The 27,245-nt window shown below is 45.7% G+C and overlaps 1 protein-coding gene and 1 pseudogene across 16 annotated transcripts in view; one reads left to right on the top strand and one right to left on the bottom strand.

The window, feature by feature from the left end:
* KIF13A (kinesin family member 13A) overlaps positions 1–11,562 on the bottom strand; it is a 208,089-nt gene extending 196,527 nt beyond the window's left edge. For 15 of the 16 annotated variants that reach the window (XM_064597116.1, XM_064597118.1, XM_064597121.1 and 12 more), the window contains exons 1-2: positions 11,398–11,562; positions 10,438–10,528 (exon numbers count right to left, since the gene is read on the bottom strand). In XM_064597116.1, the coding sequence (XP_064453186.1) occupies positions 10,438–10,528; positions 11,398–11,452 (146 nt within the window). In that variant the 5' untranslated portion in view covers positions 11,453–11,562. Of the gene's footprint in view, positions 1–10,437; positions 10,529–11,397 lie in introns of those variants that run through there. The other variant, XM_064597123.1, reaches the window with a different exon arrangement.
* Positions 11,563–20,029: 8,467 nt separating this feature from the next.
* Positions 20,030–27,245, top strand: part of LOC129045553 (Y-box-binding protein 1-like) — a 32,927-nt pseudogene continuing 25,711 nt past the window's right edge.

Raw genomic sequence — 27,245 nt, 5'->3', positions numbered from 1 at the left:
TTTTCTTTCTTTCTTAATGGGAGAAAACTTATTTAGCTTTGTGAGGCTTTATGTTCGCAGTAATACATACCCCTGGCGCAGGAAGGCCCTATGAAAGTTCCATAAATTACCTTATTAAGGTAAATATTTAGGTTGATTTTATGAGGCTTTCCTACATTAATTTGCAGAAAGTTAATGGTTATGAGTATATGATCACAATCAAAATGGAAAAATAGACCAAAGGACAAGGTGGGACACTGGGCTTTAAAACCTGGTTTATTAAACTGGACCCATGATTCTCAGCCTTGACTACACATGAGAATCAACTGCCAACCATGTGAGTTAACCACCTTGGACATTCAACCTGGTCAAGCCTTCAGATGTCTACATCCTCAGACTTCTAGTCTTCAAAGAGGAGGTTCCAGACTTTGTGGAACAGACAAGTCAGACCTACTTTGCTCTGTCTGAATTCCTGGCCCAAAGAATCCATGATCATAAGAAAATGGTTGTTTTAGACCACTAAATTTGGGGGCATTTTGTTGAATCGTAACTAGGACATCTGAAGAGCATTCAAAGATCCCAGCGCCTAAGGTGTCCTACAACCCAATTCAGCCAGAAGCCCTGAGGGTAGGACCCAGGCATCGATGTTGAAAGCACCCAAGTGATTCTAATGTTCAATCGTGTCTAGACCTCTGCTGTCCAAGACAGCAGCCACCTGCCATATGTAGCTGTTTAAATTTAAATTAATGAAAATTAAGTAAAATTTAAAATTCAGTTCTTTTGTTGCACTACCCATTTATCAAGAGCTCAGTATTCATATACAGCTGGTGGCTACCACACTGGATATAGATATAGAGAACATTTCCATCATCCCAGAAAATTCTATTGGACAATACTAGTCTAAACCAGTAGTTGTCAAAGTTTGGTCCTGAGTTAACAGCATCAGCATCACCTGGCAATCTGTTAGAAATGCAAATTCTCAAGCCACATCACAGACCTACTGGATCAGAACTTTTGGGGTGGGGCTCTCCAAAACTCTGATGCACACTTAAGGGCGAGAACTCCTGGTCTTGTTACTGCCCATACAAAATCATTTTCCCCATCACCTATCTCATACTTAAATCTGCAAATTATCAACTTTTAATTCCATTATAATTAAGAAAATAGTTCATGTTGGCATACAATTTCAAAGGTGTATTTTTGTGTTGGCAAGCATGTTTGAGAAGAAATGCCTTTCAGTTAGCAAAGGATTCTAAAAAGTTTCATGAAGATGCTCTCAGCTATGTATAATCATTAAGAGAAACAATCTTAAGGCCCAAAAATATTTTTTATATATATATATATATTTTTTTTTTAAAGATTTTATTTATTTATTTGACAGAGAGAGACACAGCGAGAGAGGGAATACAAGCAGGGGGAATGGGAGAGGGAGAAGCAGGCTTCCCGCGGAGCAGGGAGCCCGATGCGGGGCTCGATCCCAGGACCCTGGGATCATGACCTGAGCCGAAGGCAGCCACTTAACCAAATGAGCCACCCAGGCGTCCCCCATAAATTTTTAAATGGTTAAAAATTATGAAAATCAACAGACTATTCAATTATTAAAATTATAATTGTGAAAATGATATAGCATAAAAAAATATAAATGGGAGAAAAGCAAAACACAAAATTGTAACTGCAAATTTGTCTATTACTTGGACAAGGACAAAATGAAGGTAGAGGAAAAAGAACTGCTTAGGCTTGGCCAGACAGTGATCCTACCCCTTTTTCCTTCTGTCTTATATCTTATAGATACCTATGAAAAAACGTTTTAGAATATCTAAGGAAGCAATTTTTTAAAAAAGATACAATTGTGCTTTGATGTGAAAAGTCCATTGCAAGAACAATCTGGTAAAACAGTTCTATCGCTTCATCAGTGATTCAGTGAATTGCTCATCTCAGAGAAACAGGAAATCCAGACAGGACTCAAGCAAATAATGAGGCTTAGATGGGTTGTCCTATTCCTGGGAGTCTACAAGAATTTCTTCTCTCTACTTTCCGTTTAACCTTAGATCCAACAAATATCGGAATTACAGATTTTTACAAATAAAATTTTAAAGATGTGAAAACTTGACTTGTTTTTTTAGTTTCCACATAATTGTTGGGTGATAAAATGCCAATAAACTAATTTGCAAGGAGGAACTTCTCACATTTTCTTCTTACATTTCCAAGTCTAAAGTCCCAGAAATATTTTGTAGAGTGACTTTCTTTGAAAAGATAGCTCCTGGGGTGCCTGGGTGGCTCAAAACGATTGGGTGGCCGACTCTTGATTTTGGCTCAGGTCATGATCTCAGGGTCCTGATTTCGAGCCCCTTGTCAGGCTCCATGCTCAGCAGGGAGTCTGCATGAAACTCTCTCTCCCTCTCCTTCTGCCTCTCCCCCTGCTCACACAGGCGCGTGCACCCGCTCGCGCTCTCTCTCTCTCTCTACTAAATAAATCTTAAAAAAAAAAAAGGTAGCTCCTGAATCCCACATAAATCAACTCTTGGTTGTTTTAATACATGTTTTCATATAAATTTTAGCCTTACTTCCTTTACTGACAGCTCTGTTGTTAGTAAACTGACAATGTAATTCTTACATTGTCAAGGCACAATGTAATCTTTCTGGGTGTTTCTGTGTTGGTTTCTCTGTTATTCTGTTTCCTGTGCTGGTAATGTTCTCCAAACTCCTTTAAATTCTAAATGCATAAACACCTTCTCTACCATAGCTAGAGGGAAGATTTGAGAAAGGGTAAGTGTGGCTGAATAACCCTGAGAAACCCTGAAGTCTTCAAGAAGCCTGCTATTTGGGGAAACTCATTCCTGAAAATTCCTTAAAAATATGAGTGCATGGCATGTGTAATTTTGTTAAAAATCAGAAACAAGGGCGCCTGGGTGGCTCAGTTGGTTGAGCAACTGCCTTCGGCTCAGGTCATGATCCTGGAGTCCCGGGATCGAATCCCGCATCGGGCTCCCTGCTCGGCGGGGAGTCTGCTTCTCCCTCTGACCCTCCTCCCTCTCATGCTGTCTCTCATTCTCGCTCTCAAATAAATAAAATCTTTAAAAAAAAAAAAAATCAGAAACAATCCAAGTTATCCACTTATCTCTAACTAGATTTTGCCAGAAGCAACCAAGTTAACTGGTGGGGTGATAAACTGGCCAGTTTGGTATCATGTAGAAAAATTTTCCCACCCCAACAAGCATACATATTTTTAAATTAAAAGTAATTCCAAAAAAATCTCTCAACTAAAATTTTAGTGATGCAAAAAATAGGATTTTTCTACTTTTTACAGCTTTTTTGTACTGACTATAGCTAATTATCTTCATGAATGCTGGTAATTAAGCATTGTCTAGGGCAGCTACTACCTTCAATTATAACATTTACATATGCTCTTATGGAAAAGGAAATCATTATTTTTATTTCCATTGTTGGAAGTTAAATATAAAAGAGACTGGACAGAAGGTTTTAATAATCTCTTTTTTTTTTTTTTTTTTTTAGCAGTGAAGAGAACTAACAAAATGCCTCCTGTGTGTTGGGCATTCTTGAATCTAGGCACTGAGATTACAAAGATGAATCATGTATCATCCTTGCCCTGGAGAAATGAGAGTCTAGCTGCATTCAGCTACATCTGAGCAAGGTCCTTAACACAGAAGACAGAGATCAAGCTGCCTTTATTTTAAACTAGCTTTTATAAAACTACTTCACACTTTAACAAACAAAACAACACACTTAAAAGTAAAGAGTAGACCATATATAGAAAACTATCATTAATGTCCTCAAAAAGAGACCGAAAATACAAAAATAGGATACTATTTAAAAAAAAAAAAGTCAGAGGCCAAAAAAAGAGCTCTTGGAAATTAAAAATATGATGGGGTAAAAGAAAAATTAAACATTAAGGGCTATTAAGATAAAACGGAGGAAATCTTCCAGAAGGCAGAACAAAAAGACAAGAAGGACACACATTTCCAGGTCAAAAAGGCTTGTTGTGATTTCTCAAAAGTGGAGAAGAAAAGAATATTCTACAAGATTCTAAAGAATGAAAATCTATGTCACATCTAAAGGATTAAAAACCCAAATAGCGGGGTGCCTGTGTGGCTTAGCTGGTTAAGCATCTGCTACATCTCAGGTCATGATCCTAGGGTCCTGGGATTTAGCCCTGTGTCAGGCTCTGTGCTCAGCAGGGAGCCTGCTTCTCCCTCTCCCTCTGACACTACCCCCTGCTTGTGTGCTCTCTCTCTCTCTGTCAAATAAATATATAAAATCTTAAAAAAAATTTTTTTTTAATTTAAAGAATTAAGAAAAAAAAAGAAACCCAAATAGCTTTGGACTTTTCAACAGAAACACAGGAAAGTAAAAGACAACAGAGCAACCAAATGTCTTTAAAATGAAATTTGATACCCACCTAAACTATCAATGAGGTGAGTGGATAGAGTAGATATCCACAGTTTCAAAAATCTTACCTTCCAAACACCCTTTCTAAGGAAGCTACTAAAGAATATGCTCTACACAAAATTAAGGCAGTAAACCAAGAAAGAAAAAGGAAACAGAAAAACAAGAGATCCACACAGAAGAGAGGTAAAGGGAATCCTCAGAATAATGTGACAGGCAACCCCAGGATGACAACTATGTCAGGCAAAGAAGACGACCAGTTCATAAAGAAGCATGTTGGAAGGTTTAAGGAGAAATGTCTCTAAGAAGATGAAATCAAGAAAGTCCCTAATATGTTTAAATGTCTTGAAAGGAGATTTAGGCAAGAGGCAGAAAATTTAAATGTTGAATTAAGGATAAGTACATAGAAAAAGAAGCAAATTAAAGAAAAAGGAAAAAATAAAAACAACTGTTAACTCCAGGAAAAACAAAAAATTCTGTATGACAGGAAAAGAAATCATAGAAGAGCACATGGCTCAACTGTAAATAGTTGACTATATTACATAATCACATAAACAAACACTAAATATTGATAAAATCAAAAGTATATTGGGGGAATGGGGGATGGGAAGAATTTGGGGGTGGGGTGGGGATAGGGCATAGAAAGAGAACACAGAACAAATAAAACCTAGCACTACCAGCATGTTATTCAGAAATATGGAAGGAAATTCCAAAAGAATGAGCTAAAACTGCTATATATGGCTGTCTCTGTGGAAAGAAATGAAAAAGAGGATTCCTTCTTTTTTGTCATACATTTTATAAATTATAAAACTACTTTACACTTTAAATTATGTACACTAAGGGCACCCGGCTGGCTCAGTCAGAAGATCTTGGGGTCATGAGTTAAAACCCCCTTATTTTAAGTAATCTCTTCTGATTACTTAATCAGAAGAGATTAAAATTTTAAAAATTTTAATAAAGTACACTGATTTTACATGCACATACACACACACACACACACACATATATTCAGAACCCAACCTCTTACCCACTAAACTTGTGTTTTTCAAATTATAAATTTATAACCCATTAGTGGGTTGTGAAATTAATTCAGTAAGTCAATCATCACTTTTAAAATGAATTAGAACAGGGGTGCCTGGGTGGTTCAGTCGTTAAGCATCTGCCTTCAGCTCAGGTCATGATCCCAGGGTCCTGGGATCGAGCCCCGCATCGGGCTCCCTGCTCAGCGAGAAGCCTGCTTCTCCCTCTCCCACTTCCCCTGCTTGTGTTCCCTCTCTCTCTGTGTCTCTGTCAAATAAATAAATAAAATCTTTAAAAAATAAATAAAATAAAATGAATTAGAACAGAGAGGGATAGAAAGTAATAGATACACTGCACAGTACAATTTTTCATGAACCTCCATTCATGCACACACACATACATAGTCCATGATGTTAAATGTATTTTTAACTGTGGAATGTGAACAAAATAATTTTTAAATCACTACTCTAATCTACACTGCACTATAATTACTTTTAGTTTTGCTTTTAAAAGTAAGAGATTCCAATCTACCTTTATTTTAAAACAAAGGCATGGCAAACGCGGACAGCTAATGAAAATATTCCATTAAAATGCTCTTTAAAATACCACTATTATCATGCATGAAGAATGATCACTCTTATATTAATGAAATCTAAATGCTCTGCTTTCTTACAACTCACTATAATATTTGAGCTAGAGAGAAATATAACAACAGAAAACAGAAGAGAATTCAAAGTCACCGAAATAATTTTATAATGTGGAATATTACTGATTCTTAGGTGATCTATTTTTTTTTTTTAAAGATTTTATTTATTTATTCATGAGAGAGAGAGAATGGCAGAGCGAGAAGCAGGCTCCCAAGGAGCAGGGAGCCTGATGCGGGACTCGATCCCAGGACCCTGAGATCATGACCTGAGCCGAAGGCAGACGCTTAACCATCTGAGCCACCCAGGCGCCCTTAGGTGATCTATTTTTTAAATTTCACATAACTTCCACTAATTTCTAAATTTCTGCTCTACAAAGATATTTGAACAGAAGGAGCCGTCCTAGGCACCTTTGGAATAGCAGGTGAAGCCAACTTGGAAAAAAAGTTGCAACATAAAATACACGAACAAGAAAATATATACATAGTGGACCAAGAGAGGTAGCTTTCTTCCACTGACCTTCCAGGATACACTTTACAAGCTACACTGCAGTGTGGAAAAATTGGGCAAGAAGCTAAAACTTTGATGCTCTTTTACTAAGGGCCTAAATTTAGCCCATTTTTTTTTAACCTAGCTAAGGTACATACGCACATTGCTTTAAATGCTTACCCAACAATTCATTTTACATAAAATAAAAACAAAAACTTCTATAGAAACAAGTTCCATTATACTCTCTTCATGATAAAGCTTCACTTCCTAAAAGTTATAAAAATCAAATTCATAAGCCATCCATCTAAGTTTTAAAACCACCACTACCATCCAAAGTGATGTAAAAAAGAATGAATATTAATATACGGGTATTTAAAGCCAGAAAAGGTATTTGCTGAAATACACATAAACACTATATTCACGTGCATGTATGTGTTTGTGTGTTTCTGAAAACATACACTGTTTTTGGAGAGATGAGGGGATGGGAAGAATAGGGGAGACAACAGGGCAAAAGAGGACTTTATATATCTGTTCATAGTGTGGTTTTTGAACTGTTACCTATTTGGGCAAATCAGGGCTTCTCATTCTCGTCCCCCCTCCTGAATTGCCTTGCTTCTGCATTCTATTCCATGCACTTCCACAACCCCTCCTTGGTACCCTCATCACACTAGGGAACCTACAGAGTGCAGACATTTCCTGAGTGCCTGCTATGTATAGGCCAGCTGCTATTCCGGGCATGGGACACAAACGTAAGTAGGATAAGGTACCTGCCTTCAGGGAGCTTGCAACCTCAGAGGAAGACAGAAGAGGAAACAGGTCACTTCCAAATAATATGGTACATATATTGGCAGAAGTATAATGTAACATAACCTACCGCATTGTATTTCAACTATTTTTCCCTCTCTCTTCCCACATCTCTCAAAGGTGCAAACCTCTGACATACACGCTAGGCCCACAGTGATCTTTGGATCCTGTGCTGAGAAAGGATCCCATATGATGTAAACTTCATAAGTATCTCCTGAATAGTAAATGCAACAGTATTTTAAGAAACATGTTCATATATGTCTTAATGTTTCAAAATGGTGATTGATATATATGCCAACTATTAACCTGGACCCCTGTAGTGTATTATAATCTTAGAATTTCAAAACAAATATCTTTGGGCGCCTGGGTGGCTCAGTTGGTTAAGCGACTGCCTTCGGCTCGGGTCATGATCCTGGAGTCCCTGGATCGAGTCCCGCATCGGGCTCCCTGCTCGGCGGGGAGTCTGCTTCTCCTTCTGACCCTCCCCCCTCTCATGTGCTCTCTCTCTCTCCTCTCATCCTCTCTCTCAAATAAAAAAACAAACAAACAAACAAAAAACAAGTATCTTTAACCTCAGAAGCCCTATGATCTTTCAGTCCTTAACATGTAGTCTTGGCTTTTATTCCATAAAGGGGGGAAATAATGAAAGCTAAGCCTACCTGTTTCTTCTCCTGGAAATCAAAGCATCCTTGCTTGTTTTTACTGGTAAGACTGAAAACTTTCACCCACTAATTTAAAATTTCTATTCATAGTTAATACATTAGTAATTTCTTGCAATTTTCAGGAAGATGATAATTCTCACTTTGACACAGGTTTGCCAATATTATTTAAAGACTTCTTAGAGTTCAAGCCTTGAACTTCTAGGTAAGAAAAATAATATTCTCACCTTTCCCTGAGCTCTATCCAAAATAAATGATAGAAATGAATTGCAAAGATAACATGAAGCATTGTTGTAATTAATCAACCCAGAGCCCAAAGGAGGAATCATTTCTATTTTTAAATACACTGCTGCTTTAAGGGGAAAACCTGGTGGAGAAATATGAAACCAGACTACATAACGAAAATCAAAAGGCATTTGGTGTCTCCATTCTTGCAAAGACAGTAATCCTAACCTACAAGCAGCACTGCTGGATAGACTCCAGTCAAGTTTTCTGTAAACTGAGTGACCAGTACCCAGGTAGAAGCCCACAGAAAGGGTCCATCCACCAAAGAATCCTATCTGTCAGGGGGACAAAACAAGAGAACTCCCATGTTTCAATGCTATTCTTAGTTTCAGATAAGGGGCTATTCCAATAAGCCAGCAGATGGATAAATCCCCAAGTCACCCTACAAGTCTTTACTTAAAAGATCCCGATTCGTAACTGCAGTGGTGGCCCTAAAAATGATCAACTAATTATTTAGCATTTCTAACCACCTATCTACAGTTATCATTTCTTATCCAGGTTCCACAAAATTAAATGTTTCTCTCCACAAATCGGAAAGCTTCATTTCATTAAACAGTAAGCTAACTGCAGCACTCCCTATGGTTAAGAGTGACAAGGAGCAGGTGCCAAACCAGCAAGGAAAAACAGAAGCAGTGGCTACATTAACAGGAGCTCATATTCTACCTGTTTCCCAGGCTGCTTTGAAGAATCTGGCCCAGCAGAATTTGCAGAGGAAACAATAAAAAAATAACCAGTTTCAGAAAAACTGTTGATGATGTGGACATCTAATTTAATCTGTAAATACTGAAATTTACTCAGTTCACTAGCACCATGAAATATACAACTACACCACTAGAAATGTATCTAAAATACTGTAAGTCTTTAAAATGTATCTAAAAATATTATCCAAGGATACATCTATTACTGAAAAGTGTTTAACACAACATTTTAAATATAACTTTAGCTATTTACTATCACCCTATCTGCTATAGGTAGCAGAATGTTTGCAAACTGAATAAAAATTTCCACCCTCAGCACAAAAAGCAAAGGACTCCCAATCTTACCTCCTGACAACTTCTTCCCCTGAATTTAGCAAAATTGTGCCTGAACACCACATGATTATAGAATAGGGGCAACTGCGTCCTTTAGCAATAAAATAACCCTACTTCAGCCTCTATCCAGTGAAAAAATCTCCCAAGAGCAAAAAATCACTAAATTGTAGTGCATCAATCAACAGGTGACTTTTAGAAACACACTCATACTCATGTCCCAGAGGAATTAATTCTGTCAAATCTGCCAGTTTTTTTTTTTTTTTCTTTTCTATTTTTACAAGCTACTGCATTGCTATACTGAATGAATTCCAACCGTTTTCTTCTCAGGGGCTTACCAGAAAAATGCCAAATATTCAAATTATTTTAAGGCATTTTCCCATACTGCTGCGTGGAATAGAGCAGAATTAATAAGGATCCAAGAGTTACCACTTTTCAAATGCAAATATGTTGCCATCTAGTAAATGCAGCCCCTTTTTAAACATCCCCCCAGTGTCTACACAGCTCAGGGCACCACTTTTGTTTCCTTGAAAATCAAAATTCGCGCATTACATTCAGGCATTATCTCGACCCGGCACCAACAAAATAATAGATTTTAAATGGTCCACGCCTGAGCCTGCATCATACAATACTGTTCTGCTTTATTATGAGGGTTCCCCCCTCCCCCCATTTTACAAAGTCCCTAAACAATTCCGCCAAATAAAGCAAAGTGTGCAGCGGTAGAAAAAAACGAGGGGGCACTGGGTTCCACGGAAACAAGGCCTTGGGGTGGTCCCTTGCCCGCCTGAGGCCTGTCTTCTTATCTGCAAAATGTGGGGCTGCTCGTCTCTGGGGTCCCATCCGGCCCCCTCTCTCCGGGTGCCCCGAAGCCGGCCAGGTACGCGGAGGACTGGTGCCGGCTGCGGCGCGGGTGCCCGGGCTGATGCCGCTCTAGACGGGAGGGGACAAGGAGGGGGGCGGCGGGAGCAGAGGAACTTGGACTTGCCGCAGCTTCAGACAGGAGCGTGCGGCAAACGTGAAGCCGTCCTCCTAACAATAGGGAAGAGTACTCCCATTTTCCGGGCTCAAACTTGCCGGGGACTGCGGGGTGGGCTCCTCCTGCCGCCCTCTCGGCGCCCGCTTTACCTTTCTCCCTGTTTGGTGTTAGCAGGAGGAGGGTGCAGGACCGTCTGATTGCCTTCCATCTCCACCACGCACTTGGTGTTCAGTTCCAGTTCTGAAAGCAGAAGGGGAGAGGGCCGTTGCCGAGGCGAGCACCCGCGCCTCCAGCCCCCGGGCGCGGGGCTCGCGCGGGGCTGGCCGGGGGGGGGGGGGCCAGCCGGGAGCCGCGAGCCGCGCGCCGCGCCTCCAGCCCCCGGGCGCGGGGCTCACGCGGGGCTGGCCGGGGGGGGGGGGGCCAGCCGGGAGCCGCGAGCCGCGCGCCGCGCCTCCAGCCCCCGGGCGCGGGGCTCGCGCGGGGCTGGCCGGGGGGGGGGGGGCCAGCCGGGAGCCGCGAGCCGCGCGCCGCGCCTCCAGCCCCCGGGCGCGGGGCTCGCGCGGGGCTGGCCGGGGGGGGGGGGGCCAGCCGGGAGCCGCGAGCCGCGCGCCGCGCCTCCAGCCCCCGGGCGCGGGGCTCGCGCGGGGCTGGCCGGGGGGGGGGGGGGCAGCCGGGAGCCGCGAGCCGCGCGCCGCGCCTCCAGCCCCCGGGCGCGGGGCTCGCGCGGGGCTGGCCGGGGGGGGGGGGGGGGCCAGCCGGGAGCCGCGAGCCGCGCGCCGCGCCTCCAGCCCCCGGGCGCGGGGCTCGCGCGGGGCTGGCCGGGGGGGGGGGGGGGGGCCAGCCGGGAGCCGCGAGCCGCGCGCCGCGCCTCCAGCCCCCGGGCGCGGGGCTCGCGCGGGGCTGGCCGGGGGGGGGGGGGCCAGCCGGGAGCCGCGAGCCGCGCGCCGCGCGCCGGGGGCTCGGCGCCCAGTGCGCCGCCGCCGCCGCCGCCGCCCAGGCCCCGCGGCCCCGCCGCGCTCTCGCCGCCCCGACCCCGCGGCCCCGCACTTGGCAAAGTTGCCCCCGCCCTCGGCCCGACCACAGACAGAAACGAGCGGAAAGCTCCTCACCTCGCCGGTTCATGGGCCGGACGCGGACGGCAACTTTTACCTTGGTATCCGACATGTTGGCGGCGCCCGCTCGGCCCGAGGCGGCCCCTCACGCGCCGCGCCGCCGCCGCCGCCGCCGCCGCCGCCGCGCGCCCCCCGAGCGCGGCCGCCGCCGCTCCGCCGTGTGCTCCGCGAGGCAGCGCCGAGGCGCGCGGGCCATCCCGGGGGAGCGCGACGCGGGGCACGGCCGGGCCGGGGAGGGGCGGGCGGGCGCGCGGGGCGGGGCGCGGCGGCGGCGGCGGCGGCGGCGGCGGCGCGGGCGGGAGGAGGCCGCGCCGCCGGGCCCAGGCGCCGCTCTAGCCGCGCCGGCCCAGCCGAGCGCGCCGCGCCGCGCCCCCTCGCGCCCGCGCCGGGCCCGGCCGCGCCGCCATCTTCCGCGCGCCGCCCGCCGGCGCCCCTGGGCGCAGGGAAGGCCGGGCCCGGCGCGGGCGCGAACGGCGAGCGGCTCGGGCCCGGGGCCGCGGGGGCGGACGCCTCGGGGGTGGCGGGCGGGAGGCGGGCCAAGTCTGCGGCGTGCCGGCGCCCGCGGGGATCCCGGGGGCACAGCCTGGCACTGAGTGCCCGCAGACTCGGAGCCCCGGGGCGTGCCGGGTGGGCAGGCCTTGCCCACGGAATGAAACGCGCCTCGACCGAAAGGCCGGCACGCCGCCCCCTCCGCCCGCCCCACACCAGCGTGCAGGCTCTTTTCAGATCGATGTCGGGGACCGAGGCTGGAAATGAATCTGTGCGTCTACCACCGAAAAGGGTGTGTGTTTCTCAACACCGCTCTCGCTCCCCGGGCCTTCCCTGCCCTGCCCCCCCACGTCTCCTGTGAGAGACGTCAAGTAGGCTGGGAGGGTCATTCACTCTTACGTAAGAATTTAACAGCAGTGGGTTCTGTCGTCCTGCCAAATGCAGACCTCGCTGCCAGGGCGGAACGGGGTGAATCTGACTTATTCTGTCTGGTTCAACAAGTGCTTATCGGGAGCTTACCGTGTGCCAGGCATTTTGAAGGCACAAAAGTATAAAATTCAGAGTTTAAATCTGGGGGACGTATTTCGATGTTGCTTAAATGTGGAAATTCAATCATTCCTAAGTTCATTGAAAGTTGAATTGGGGGCCTACTGTGTGCAGGGTGCTGTAAAGGGTACACGCAGACATGGATCAAGTTAGGCATCCTGTACCCCAGATTCACACTCGGGGGGGGGGGTGGCGGATAGCACGGGAGTCAGGTATAATGCTACTGTGTGGGCAGGTGGTGAGAGAGAGGTTCAATTCTGTCTCCAACAGGTGCCACGTTGTGGGCTTGCCTTTGAATCATGCTCCTCCACACTTCTATCTTGTTCCAGGGTCCACTAATTCGGCTCACCTCTGAAAGGCTTGTGGCATCTTTCTTTTCCATTCCTACTAGCGAAAGCCTACTTTGTCCACCCATCCATCTATCCAACAAATGTGTCCCAAGGATCTACTATGTGACAGACACTGTTCTAGGCTCTTGGAATACAATGCTGAACAAAAGAAGCAAGATTAACAACCTCCTGGGGCTAACCGGCTAGTTCTGTGCCTTTCTCCTCACCTTCAGGCTACTCAGGCATTCTCTTAACTTCCTGGTTTTACCTTCTATAATCTCCCCTATATTCAGCTTCCAGACTGATTTTTTTCTTGATTAAAATTGTATCCTTTGGGGGTGCCTGGGTGGCTCAGTCGTTAAGCATCTGCCTTTGGCTCAGGTCATGATCCCAGGGTCCTGGAATCGAGCCCCACATCGGGCTCCCTGCTCAGTGGGAAGCCTGCTTCTCCCTTTCTCACTCCCCCTGCTTGTGTTCCCTCTCTCACTGTGTCTCTCTCTGTCAAATAAATAAATAAAATCTTTAAAAAAAAAAAAAGTGCATCCTTTGATCATGCATGCTATTCCATTGCTTAAAAAAAAAAAAATCCCTTCTGGTAATCTAGTACCCTATTTAATATTACCTTCCCTGTTCCTGAAGTGCTTCACGTCATCCATAACCTTTTCACAAGCAAGATTCCATAACCCCTAGTATCTGTGAATATGACCTTATTTGGAAACAGGGCTCTGCAGGCATAATCAAGTTAAAATGAGGTCATACTGGGATAAGCCTTAAATCCAATGTCTGGTATCTTTATAAGAGAAAGAACCAGGAGATTTGGAACCCCACACACAGAGAAGATAGCCATGTGAAGATGGAGGCAGAGATCAGAGTGATGGGAGCCAGAAGCCAAGAAATGCCAAGAATTTCCAGAAGCTCTGAGAAGGTAGAAAGAGGCAAGGAAGGATTCTTTCCTAGAGCCGTCAGAGGGAGCATAACTCTTCCAACACCTTGATTTTGGACTTGTAGCCTCCCAAACTAGAACAGAACAAATTTCTGTTGTATTAAACGGCGCAGTTTGTGGTAATTTGTTACAGCAGCCCTAAGAAACTAATAGAGGGATTAGTGTTTCTTTCCCTCTCCCCCTCCCCCAACCCTTCTCATTTTACGTCCTTACTCCTCTCATCTTAATTCTCTGCCATATCATGAAAGCCTTGAATGCCTGACTAAGAAGTTTCAACTCCAGGGGTGCCTGGGTGGCTTAGTCAGTTAAGCATCTGCCTTTGGTTCAGGTCAGGATCCCAGGATCCCAGGATCCCAGGATCGAGCCCTATTTGGGCTCCCTGCTCAGCGGGAAGTCTGCTTCTCCCTCTCCCTCTGGCCCTCCCCCTACTCCTGCTCTCTCTCTCAAAGAAATAAAATTTTGGGCGCCTGGGTGGCTCAGATGGTTAAGCCATCTGCCTTCGGCTCAGGTCATGATCTCAGGGTCTTGTGATCGAGTCCCGCATCGGGCTCCCTGTTCCTTGGGAACCTGCTTCTCCCTCTGCCTCTCTCTCTCGCTCTGTCTCTCATGAATAAATAAATAAAATCTTTTAATAAATAAATAAATAAATAAAATCTTTATTAAAAAAAGTTTCGATATGAGGAATTCTTAATCGCAGGAAACAAACTGAGGGTTGCTGGAGTGGGGGGTGGGGTGGGAGGGATGGGGTGACTGGGTGATAGACACTGGGGAGGGTATGTGCTCTGGTAAGCGCTGTGAATTGTGCAAGACTGTTGACTCTCAGATCTGTACCTCTGAAACAAATAATGCAATATATGTTAAGAAAAAAAAAAAAGAAGAAGGTAGCAGGAGGGGAAGAATGAAGCAGGGGAAATCGGAGGGGTAGACGAACCATGAGAGACGATGGACTCTGAAAAACAAACTGAGGGTTCTAGAGGGGAGGGGGGTGGGAGGATGGGTTAGCCTGGTGGTGGGTATTGAGGAGGGCACATTCTGCATGGAGCACTGGGTGTTATGCACAAACAATGAATCATGGAACACTACATCTAAAACTAATGATGTAATGTATGGGGATTAACATAAGAATAAAAAAAAAGTTTCAACTCTTTTTTTTTTAAGATTTTATTTATTTATTTGACAGGGAGAGACATAGTGAGAGAGGGAACACAAGCAGGGGGAGTGGGAGAGGGAGAAGCAGGCCTCCCGCGGAGCAGGGAGCATGATGCGGGGCTCGATCCCAGAACCCTGGGATTATGACCTGAGCCAAAGGCAGATGCTTAATGATTGAGCCACCCAGGCGCCCCTCAACTCTATTCTAAAGGCAGTGGGAATTGACCAAAGGTTTTTGGTTTGGAAGCTGGGGACTGACAGGTTCAGAGCATCCTGAGGAATGACTCAGAGTGCTGATGCAGTCATCTTGATGACAAGTGGTGATGGCTAGAACAGGAGGAACAGATGCGGGGCTTATTGTAGAGAGTGGAATGAATGACTTAGCAATCAATGGGATGTGAGGACTGGGGGAGGCAGAAGGCTAGTTGCTGACTAGGTCTAGAAAAATGATGGCCCACAACCCACCCAAATGGATGAGAAGAAGTCTTAAGGCAAGAGGGGGAATGATAGACAAGGTGCTGCCAGTTAAACAGCTCTCGGTGGCTCTTTGCTGAGTGGTCCTTCCTTCTGCTTTCCTTTCCCAGCCTTCTCCAACTTTAAAGGTCCATTTTAGCCCTCACCTCTTCTTTTTTTTTTTTTTTTAGTGTTTTATTTATTTATTCATGAGAGTCAGAGAGAGAGAGACGCAGAGGCAGAGGGAGAAGCAGGCTCCCCGCCTAGCAGGGAGCCCGATGCGGGACTCGATCCCAGGACCCTGGGATCATGACCCGAGCCGAAGGCAGACGCTTAACCATCTGAGCCACCCAGGCACCCAGCCCTCGCCTCTTCTAAGAAGGGTTTACTAAGCATTTATTCTTCAAAACAGTCTAGCCTTAATTCGCTTGGAATCATATCTTTTTAGAGTGAGAAAGTGCCTTTTTGGAGTCTTCTAGACCCTTCTACAACATCCCCCAAAGTGGCCATCCCTCTGCTTGAGTATGTTTGGTGGCAGAGTGCTCACTGCTGGGTGACTCTATGCCAACGTTATATCGTTAGAGAAGATCTCCATGAAGAATCAAATTTGCCTCTCTGTAAATCCCAACTGTTGACATGAGTGCTGTCTCCTAGAGCTTCACACTCAGAGTCAAACTCCTCTTGTACATGACAGCCCCTCAGATACTTGAAGGCGGCTCTCACGTCCGTGTCAAGACTTCTGGTCCTCGGAAAGTGCTATTGCGGTTATTGCTGTTGTATAACACATCCCCCGACCCCAATCTAGCAACCTGAAACAATTTGAGAAGGGCTTACCTGGGCAGTTCTGGCTCTGGTTCTATCACATGACTGCAGTCAGATGGTAGCTAGAGCGGGAACCGTGAGGGGGTTGGAACAGCTGGAACAGGCCAGGCTTCTCTCTGACTCTAAGTAGTCTCAAGGCTCCATCTCCATATGGTCTTTCTGCATGGGTAGGCTTGAGCTTGCTCACAGCATGGTGGCTGGGTTCCAAGAGTGAGCATTTCGAGAATACCAGTGCACGCTGTATCAGCTCTTATCTGACCTTACCTTAGAAGTCCTCTGGTGTCACTTCTGCCAGAGTCACACAGCTCTCCCAAATCCAAGGCAAGGACTATGGGGGAAATGCCAAAGTTAATACTTTAAGAAGATCATGTAAGGTGGGTGATATTTGCAGCCCTTTATGGAAAATGCAATCTGCCTAGTAACACCTTCTCTCAACTGTCCTCCTGGCCTTCCTCCTCTGAAAGTGTGTTGGAATAAAGTAAGGCTTAGGATTAAGACGGGCTGTGTTTGAATCTTCTCTCATTTACATGTAGCTTGGAATAAGTTGTTCAACCCCCACTAATCTTCAATGTGTTGCATAATGGGGAATCTGAACTCCTACCACACAGGATGTAGTAGACGCCTTTTTGAGTAAATGCCTGGCATGCAATGTTCTACATTTGCAGTTCGTTCTCCCCCTATGCTTCACCCCTTGGCTCCCAGGCTTCAGCTTCCATGTTTGTACTATATAACCCCACCTGCCTGGTAGAGTTCATTGGACCAGTATTCCTGGCTATTCCTGCCATGAACTGAGTCTATCAGGTTCTTCCCCCTGCAAATCTGGGCTTTGAGTTCCAAGGGTTGTGACTGAGGGTGTGACCTTTGGAATCAGACTGTCTGGTTTGAATTCTGAACCTTCCCTTTCTGAGCAAGAAAATCTGTACTAACTTTTTTGGGCCTCAGTTTCCTTATTTGTAAAATAGGATGATGGCAATTGATGATAGGAAAAGTAAGGTTGTTATGAGGATAAAATGAGTTAATACCTGTGATGTTCTCATCACAGCATTGTGAATGGAGGTTGGCACCTCCCAGCAGTCAACCTGAGGGCTGCAGAGTGGCTGTATTTTTCATAGTTACACGAGGACCAGAACGCTGCTCTGAAGAAGAATAATCATGAAGCCATTGTTCAGGGGACTTAGGGAACAGAGACCCTTGGGGTTTCTAAAACCTCCTAGGTTCTATCAAGGCTGAGCTACATTCCTGCTTCTAGATCCTACAGTGAGGGTAGAATTAACCTGGGAAAAGCACCCATGTGACTGAGAAGACAAGAAAATGCTCAATGAACAGTAGCTAATCCATTCTGTCAGCATGGAGAATGTCAATAAATTACATAAAATATTGCAGACATCCCGGGACCTCCATCCATAAGTCTCTTCATTAGGGGAATATTTACAGTTGGATACACAGATGATAAGCATGTCAAAGAAAGAAAGGCTGCCGGGGCGCCTGGGTGGCTCAGTCATTAAGCTGCTGCCTTCGGCTCAGGTCATGATCCCAGGGTCCTGGGATCGAGCCCCGCATTGGGCTCCCTGCTCTACGGGAAGCCTGCTTCTCCCTCTCCCACTCCCCCTGCTTGTGTTCCCTCTCTCGCTGTGTCTCTCTCTGTCAAATAAATAAATAAAATCTTAAAAAAAAAGAAAGAAAAAGAAAGGAAGAAAGGCAGCTTAGCGCAAGGAGTGAAAGCATGTACTTCTGGGTCAAGCAACCCAGGTTCAAATTCCAGCTCTGCCACTTGCAAGCTGTGTGACCTTATTCCAGTCATTTCTCCTGTCTCTGCTTCCATTGCCTCATCTCTAAATGGTGATGATGATGGCGCTTACCTATTGTGCAGGGCACCCTTAGGGCAGGCTCTGAACAAGGTAGGGTAAAATAAGCATCAGGTCTTGTTGTTATTTATGGATCAGGACTCCCCCAGCCTAGGTAACTGAACAATGCTCAGTAGATGTGACCCTACCACATTCCCTAAGTGTCCGGGGTTTCACAGTATGAAATGAAAAGCGGTCCTTAGAACAATCCCCAACAGGGTATGCCCTCAACATCAGTGCCCATCAGTCCTCTTGGGAGTCCCTCAAAAGTACCAATTACCCCCTCGAGGCCACAGAGTGAACCTGTTTTCCTGCCACAGTTGGTTCTTCAGGCTAGAAAAGGATGGGGTGAGGGCTTTCGCTGGGCTCTTCCACAGGAAGAAGTTCCCAAAGGTCTGTAAGGGAGATTGTGGGAACCCCAAACTTAGATATTTGGCAGGAAGAAACCCAAGTGGTTATCCATCTAACAAGAGTCATAAACTACACCAGGGATTTCAACTGGATGGACTTCTTAAAAGAATCTGGAACTTTCTAATGCACCTGTGCTTGGTGTTTTTCTTATTCCTGCCTATGTAGTTGAAGAAAGCAACAAAAAAAAGGGTAATAAAAGCATGCAGGTGCTTTTCTTCGGCAACGTCAAAGAAAGTTCTGAGAGCCTTACAGACAATGTCCCACTTGGAAGTCAGAGGAAAAAGCAGCTTAGGGCTCAGAAGGCAGCTTGTTGAGGTCATGGCCCTGCTGCGGAAAAGTAAAGGCTCATTGGAGAGCTGGCTTAGCCTGAGAAGAACCCTGGATTGGGGCTGAGCTATGGGAAGGTTGGTGGGGTTTCCCTGACAGCACAGCCTGGCCCAGACGTTCCTTTCGACCATCTCTACAATCCCCAAAGACTAGCTAACTAATACAGCTGTTGTGTGCCCCAGTATATGCACTGGATGCATATTTTTAAAAAATATTTTATTTATTTGAGAGAGAGAGAGAGAGAGCATGAGTCGGGGCAGGGTCAGAGGGAGAGGGAGAAGCAGACTTGCCACTGAGCAGGGAGCCTGATGTGGGACTCGATCTCAGGACCCTGGGATCATGACCTGAGCCAAAGGCAGATGCTTCATTGACTGATCCACCCAGGTGCCCCTGTATGCATATACTCTTTGTTAGGAGGAGCTTGTTGATAGCGCTTTACTTTAGAAACTGGAAATGCCATGGGTTCTGAAGAACTGGCAGACACCCGATAACAAATATACCAGGGACTCTGGAAATATCTGATGTATTCCAGTTGAAAGTGGGCTACTGGGCTGATGGGAAAACTGCTCATGGCTCAGGTCTACAGAGGGTCAAAGAATAATGATGGAGCAAATACTTAAATGAGAGGCTTTATATAAATCTTGTTTAACAACTGTATCTGTCAGCCTAGACTAAGTGGCATCATGGTGACCAACAAACTTCAAATCTTAGTGGCTTATAAGAACAGGGCTTTATGTCCCACTTACGTGACCTGTCCATCACAGTCTGGTGGTGATTCTGCCGCTATCATTTGCATTCTGCATTCTAGGCTGATGAAACAGTCCTTAGCCGGGACAATGCCAGATTTGTGACAGAAGGAAAGGAAAAGGTGGCAAACCACACAAAGGCTCTTCAAACTTTGGTTCAGAAACGGCATATAACACTTCTCCATTCTCATCGGACAAAGCAAGTCACATGGTCTAGCCTCACATCAGTGCCACAGGAAGGCGTAATTCTCCCCCTGGAAAGTTGTTGTGTTGTCATATAATAAATATGTATTTTGATGTCCATCCATGGTTCCTGGCTCACAGCTCATAATTACCTAAGTGATTAGAGCATAGGAGCATCTTTCCTTACAATATTGGGGGTTTTGTCCTTCGTTCCTGAAATAGCTCCAGAGCATTAACAGTGAGTTGAGGTGATTTTTGAAAAGTCACAGGATGTGACTGGTTGCCAGGGGAAACAACCATGTGATTGGATTGGAACTTTCAGCTCCACTTCCTCTCACTGCTAACTTGGGGGGAGGGGAGAGGGTCTGGAGGTTGAATCAATCACCAATGGCCAATGATTTATTCAATCATGCCTACACAGTGAAGCCTCCATTTAAAAAAATAAAAGGACGGCGTTTAGGAAGCTTCCGGATTGATGAACACCTGGAGGTCCCAGGAGGTTGGTACCAGAGAGAGCATGGATGCTCCACACCTTTTCCCACATACCTTGCCCTATGCATCTCTTCCATCTGACCGTTCCTAAGTTGTATAATCAATCAGTAATCTAGTAAGCCCAGTTGACCCTTGAACAATGGGGTCAAATAGGGGTGCTAGACCCCCTGCCTAGTCAAATACTCACATATAACTTTTAACTCCCCAAAAAACTTAATTACTAATAGCCACTGCTGACCAGAGCCTTACTGATAACACATATAGTGATTAATACATATTTTGTATATGTATTATATATTGTATTCTTACAATAAAGTAAGCTAGAGAAAAGAAAATGTTATTATTGAGAAAATCATAAGGAAGAGAAAACACATTTACAGTCCTATACTGTATTTATCAAAAAAAAATCCACATATAAGTGGATCCATGCAATTCACAACTGTGTCGTTCAAGGGTCAAATGTAGGGGCGCCTGGGTAGCTCAGTGGGTTAAGCATCTGCCTTCGGCTCAGGTCATGATCCTGGAGTCCCGGGATCGAGTCCCGCATCGGGCTCCCTGCTCGGCAGGGAGTCTGCTTCTCCCTCTGACCCTCCTCCCTCTCATGCTCTCTGTATCTCATTCTCTCTGTCTCAAATAAATAAATAAAATAAAATCTTCAAAAAAAAAAATAAATAAAGTTTAGGTAACTGTTCAAGGTCACATACCTGGGGTGTGGTGGCCTTGGGATTTGAAAGCTCATACAAATTGGAACATGCATGTGAATGGTTTTCCTAAAGGTGGTAATGGGTTTGCCCTGATTCATCTATATTTTTTTTTAAAGATTTTATTTATTTATTCATGAGAGACAGAGAGAGAGAGAGAGAGAGGTCGAGGGAGAAGCAGGCTCCCAAGGAGCAGGGACCCTGATGCGGGACTCAATCCCAGGACCCTGGGATCATGACCTGAGCCGAAGGCAGACGCTTAACCATCTGAGCCACCCAGGCGCCCATCATCTATATTTTTTTGACACAAAAGAGAAGTGGTATAAATAACAGTGTTAGAATTATGCTTCACAGTTTAAAGAATAAAGTAGCTTTCACAAAAGAGTCACAGAACCCTATAGTAGATCAAAGAGAAAATCATTTTTTTTTTCGTGGCAGTGATCTAGGAGGCAGGGGGTAGAATCTGCGGAGAATGTTGGGCTCACTGTGCAGAGTAGGAAAAACAGACTTTGGTGTCAGACTGAGTGTGTTCTGTTTTCCACTTCTGGAACTTACTTGCTGTGTTTACGTTGTATATTCAAGCGGGAAAGCTTGCATGTAAAGTGGCTACATAATATCAGTTTCACGGGGTTGTTGTGAGGCTGAAATGAGATAATGTGTGTAGTATGCCTGGCTTAGTGACCGGCATATACAAAAGAAACGTTCAGGGGCGCCTGGGTGGCACAGTCAGGTGAGCATCCAACTCTTGATTTTGGCTCAGGTCGTGGTGTCGGGGTCATGAGATCGAGTTCCGCGCTCATCAGGGAGTCTGCTTGAGGATTCTCTCTCTCCCTCTCCCTCTGGCCGCCCCCCCAAGATAAATAAATAAATACAATCTTCAAAGCATTCAACCAATGGTAACTGTGATTGTTACTACACCCGCTGCTGTTATTGAGGGAAGGCTAGGGGTGTGATATGACTATTTGGAAGGACATGCAGTCTAGGTGGAGCGCGGGAAGCAGGAACACAGGGGCAGGAAAACAGTGGAAGCTACTGAGGCAATGTGTGCTGGAGAGTCCGCTCTGGGAGAAATCAGCTGGTGAAAATGACCTGGGAATGGACTGTGCAAACTCTACATTTCTACCTGAAATAGATGAGCAGGAACAATAGTGAGGAAGAGAGGGGTTGGGAGACATATCAGTCTTTATGTATATACTTCAGGTCAGATTGGGGGAGCCCTCTTGCCTTGCCTCTTCTGAGCAGGACCCATAGCTGATCAGAATAGAATCTGAGGTCTCTCTCTTTAAAGATTTACTTATTTATTTGAGAGAGAAAGAAAGAGAAAATGCAAGCTGGGTGAGGGGCAGAGAGAGAGGGAGAGAGAGAACCTCAAGCAGACTCCCTGCTGAGTGCAGAGCCCCACGTGGGGCTTGATCTCATGACCCTGAGATCATGACCTGGGCCAAAATCAAGAGTCAGACACTTAACTGATTGAGCCACCCAGGCACCCCCAAAGTCTCTCTTGATGCACAGACCCATTACTCACCCTCATAAGCACAGTGACCTAGCCAAGGGTCCCAAACCTGACTGAGCATTCTTGGAAACAGGGATTCCTGAGTCTTCTCTCCCACAGAGATTCAGGAAGTTAGGGCTGGGCTGATTCTGGAAGAGCACATGCCTGGACTGGCATTTAGGAATGGCTTGGCCATAGCTTGGCAAGTCCCACAGGCTGCAGCCCACAGTGTGAGGGTAAAGGGATTATCTCGGCTGTTATAGAGCCTTAGTTCCCCAATGTGGGCTCAGGAATGACTTGGAACTAGCCAAACCCAAAACAAACAAAACGAGGTGAGAAGCCCAAAACAAAACATCGGCCTTCCCCAAGGAATCTAACCCTCTGCAAAGACTTCAGGTTGGAAGTCGTGTGCGTAAGTATAGGGGAACCAGAGCACTTTGGTTTTAATCCTATAGAGATCACTGATAGAAAATGGAGAACTCCCCCATCGCCGTCCCCACTCACTAACGAATCCACTCATTTATGAAATGCTTACTGACTAGCTTGTACAGGAAGTCCTTGTGGGAATTGCTGGGGATTCGGAAACAGACATCATCTCTGCTGGGGACTCAGACACAAGGGGCTCCAGGCAAGGGCAGAAGAATAGCCAGAAGTCTTCTAAAGTGGGCCACGCTCTCTCATGGCCGTGTGAACCGGTTCGGTGGGAGGCAGCAATTTCCATCCTGAGGGAGACTTCACACTCGAGAGGACATTTGAGCTGGATCCCAATGGCTCAGGGGTAGTTTGCCAAGCGGGGAAGAGAATATCTTAATCAGAAGTCATTGGGTTGCAAGAAACTCAAAAGGCAGCAAAAAGAGAAGCGTGTTGGAAGAACACATCTCTTTGGGGAGGTAAGTACCACAGGTCTCAGGAAGGGCTGTAGCCTGGGTCTGGAAAGCCAAGAATTCAAATTACTGCCTCAGTTCCTTTTAGCCCTGTGGTCTTTCATCTCTCTCTGTTTAATTCAGTCTTCTCTCTTTCTAGACGAGCTTTGTGCACTTAATGAAAAATGGCCACCTTCGACATTTTGCATATGGCCTTCTTTTCTACTTCCCAATGACAGCTAACCACACCGAGCTGCAAGTAATAGCTTGTCTTCTAAGTAAATTCGGGTCCAGTTCAAGTCAGAATGTGTGTGTGTGTGTGAGTGAGTGTGTGTGTGTGTGTTGTGGGAGGGGCTACTGATAGGGACAGAGGAACCACAAGTGTTGATGGACTGAAGAAAAGGCTTAACTGGGCAGAAGTTCAACTGGGTGTGCAAGGTGGGAATGGGTGGCCAGCAGAGTGGAGGAGGGAGAGGAGGACGGAATCATGAAGTAGGGGCTTAGGGGGTCCAGGGTACTGAGGAGAGAGGGAGGCTAAGGATGGAACTTTAAGTTTTCTGGTCCCGTGTGTGGTGGGATTGGTAGTTAACTTCCCCATTCCCACCATGCTTTCTCTGCTGCTGTGGTTCCACCAGAAAGGGTGTTTTCTTTCATTTGGCAGAAAAATAGACACTGATTTTATCTTTCTACCACTTTTAAGTTTATTTATTTATTTAAGTAATCCCTATACCCAATGGGAGGCTCGAACTCACAACCCCGACCCACATCAAGAGCCGCATGCTCTTCCAACGGAGCCAGGCAGGCACCCCTCTACATTGTGTTTAAGTGTGAAATTATTCAGTCACATTCCTGTCCCTATGATCCTGCCTGCCATTTCTCTTCTAGATGTGACCCACATCTAATCAACCACTGAAAACAGCCTAGGTAGGAAGGAGGAGCTTCTGGAGCAAATGTGGAGGGGATCAAGTCGAGGCTGTTCCATACTTCTGCACACTCTGCAAGTGTTGGTTGTCAGGGTTGGGGGGGATACCAGGAAGGGGGTGTGTGAAGGAAGCAGAGTCTATGTCACATAAAGAAATGGTCTGGAAAACCTGGAGTGGTGGGTGGAGATCCTCTTGAACTGTCTTGTCACCTGTGGGTCATAAGCAAAATGTTCTGTCCCAGAAGTAGAAGGTCTCAGAACATTCACTCAAGGAGATGGAAGGAGAGGATGAATGCCTCAAGGGGAAGTCTGGGTCCGGAATGCCTGTCTTAAGTGCTGTGCATATTTCTACTTTCTCCAGGCCACTTTGGGTGACCCACTGCCCTAGCCTGCTTCCTTCTGCAGCGACACTTGTCTGTTTCTTGGCTTGTGGCCTAAATAGGTTATGACACCCTCACATGTTTCGCATATGAGATAGTGTAGAGAATTTATAAAATATTCAGCCTTTTTCTCCTTTATCCTACTCCTCAGAAGCAGCCACATTTAATCTTACATACCTACTATCTGTGACCTTGGGCAAATTACATAACTTCCCTATGTCTTCATCTCCAAAATGTTGCCAATAATAGCCTACTTCGTAGGGTTATTGTCAGAATTAAACGAGATAATTCACGTAAAGTGACTGGCATCATGCCTTCACATAGGAAGAATTCAGTAAATGTTAGCTCTCATTATCATGGAGCATCATAATCCATTGGTTTGATTGTCTCCCTCCCGGACTATGAACTCCTGCAGGAATTAGAGTCTGTAACGTGATGGGCATATCAAAGGAACTCAGTAAAAGGAAGTTATTTTTATTGTTGTTGTTGTTGTCGAAGATGGTGGAAAACTTGCCTTGCTCATCTGAATATCGGTGGGCCTGTGACATGGAACCCAACACCTAGTATCTTCTCAGTTAGAGATCCCTTGGATGAATGAGTTGAATAGCTGGGTCTCTGTTCCTCTTTCTTTCTTTTTCTTTTTCTTTTTTTTAAGATTTTATTTATTTATTTGAGAGAGAGAGAGCACGAGCAGGGGAAGGGACAGAGGGAGACACAGAAGCAGACTCTCTGCTGAGCAGGGAGCTTGACAGGGGGCTCGATCCCAGGACCCTGAGATCATGACCTGAGCTGAAGGCAGATGCCCCAGGTCTCTGTTCTTTTCACAATAATCAGCATGGAAGGAAATGCACTGATTATTGTGATGTTTCTAAATTTTTTTCCCTTCAGAGCCGGTGGCGCATTCTTGTGAGTTTCGACATTGGCAGGTCATCACTCATTCATCACTTAGTCCTGGGATTTTCAAGCTGAAAGGGATCTTAAGGATCATTTAATCCAATCGCTTTGCCTTAGACAGATAAATTGGCACCTTAGACATGAGACTAACGTCACACAGTCGGGCACTAACGAAGCCAGCAAGATGGGCTTGATTTTCATAAACAGCTTAAAGTCACTTGTAGTTAAGTCTGGAGATAAAATGGATGAATCAGCTGGGAAATACTGGTTGGTTTCCAAATTGAGGTCTGAGTGAACATAAGCTAGGGCTGGCTGCCTTGCTCTCATGGGAATGAAGGCAATTCCAAGAGAAGCGTCCCCAAAGTACCGAGATGTCGTCCCTCGCATGTGTGAGCTGGCATTGAAGGGGAGCGTGTGAACAGCTCCACCCCGTCCCTGGCAGCTCCCTGGATGTTAGCCCCTGGCTAGGTCACAGGTCTGTCATTAAACACTCCCTTCCTGTGAAGTTGCAGACCTGGAGAGCCTAAACGTCTTCCCTGACCTCAACTCCAGACATTGTTCAGGGCCTCTGCCCAGTGCTCTGCCCACCCCTTCTAACCTGATGCTTTGGAGATTTTCATCAAGCCAGATTCCTCCTCTAAACCAAAGAGCACAGAAAATAATTTGATTCTTTTCTCCTTTCTCCCTAGGTCGGTACCTAACTAGCCCCTCTCTAGATGCCTAGCAGAGAAGTTAATTCAGCGCACACAGTGAATGCCTTGGGGCCTTGGGGCCTAATTCTCGGTTGAGCGTCTCTGTAATTCTTGATCCATCGTTGCTTCACGACATCAAAGACAGAAGTCCATTCTGTATTCCCAATGCTGACATCCCCGGCCTCATTTGGATGTTCATTTGAAACAATGCTATGTCAATAAACAAACAGTGATATTTTTCTTAGGGTTTTTTGTTGTTGTTTATTTCTTTTTGGGAGTTATTTATTTCTTTCTATGTGTGCGAACTGGGGCGTGGGGGTGAGGCAGAGGGAGAGGGAGAGAGAGAATCTTAAGCAGGCTTCATGCCCAGCATTGAGCCCAAGGCGGGGCTCAATCTCATGACACTGAGATCATGACCTGAGCCAAAATCAAAAGTCAGACGCTTAATGGACTGAGCCACCCAGGCGCCCTGATATATGTTTTTTTTTAAGTTTTCTTTTAGTCACTTTAATATCAAGACAGACAACTAGTGAAAATTCCATTGGAAAATCGCAAATTTACTTTGTTTGGAGTCACTTAAAGGCAGCTGTAAATTAATATTTCCCTTTTCGTGGAAGTGAAAAGACCCTTTTGCTTCGCTAGAAGGTTCAGGATACCCATCCACTCCTTCGACCCACAACTCCTAGCCTCCTGGAGCCTCGTTAAACGACATATATAGATCTTTGCCTGCGCTGATTGTAGAGGTCTCCCAGAAAGTCTGTAATACGGAAGGAAAAGTGTAACGTGCAAAATCTTTCTCCAGGGCAAGTGCCTTGGTGGGAGCTAGGGGAGTTTGGGTTTCCATAGGAAGCACTAGTGAGCGATGGTTTCCCGCTCACGGGCTTGCTTTCCAGGTAGGGCTGCAGGTATAGCTCCGTACGTTTAGAAAGCGTTTCCTAAAGACTTTGCCAAAATACCGAGACAAGTGGAAGAAATATGGCTCTGAAAATGTTCCATTTTGAACACGAAAATGTCACATTTTTGTGGAGGAAGTAATGCACTGTAGGGGCAGTGGACAGATGTGTTTCCAAAAATAGATTGTAAGGCAACACTTGTTTACACCACTTGTTTACACCACTGAGAACCCCTTTGGCTACGTGAATGCTTTTTCCAGAGGAGATCGGCTAA

The sequence above is a fragment of the Mirounga angustirostris genome, unplaced genomic scaffold, assembly GCF_029215605.1.
Source record: "Mirounga angustirostris isolate CCGP_5_RB_7025 unplaced genomic scaffold, mMirAng1.0.hap1 SCAF_8, whole genome shotgun sequence".
In the NCBI taxonomy this organism is placed as follows: Eukaryota; Metazoa; Chordata; class Mammalia; order Carnivora; family Phocidae; genus Mirounga; species Mirounga angustirostris.
This window is presented reverse-complemented; position numbering and strand designations above follow the sequence as displayed.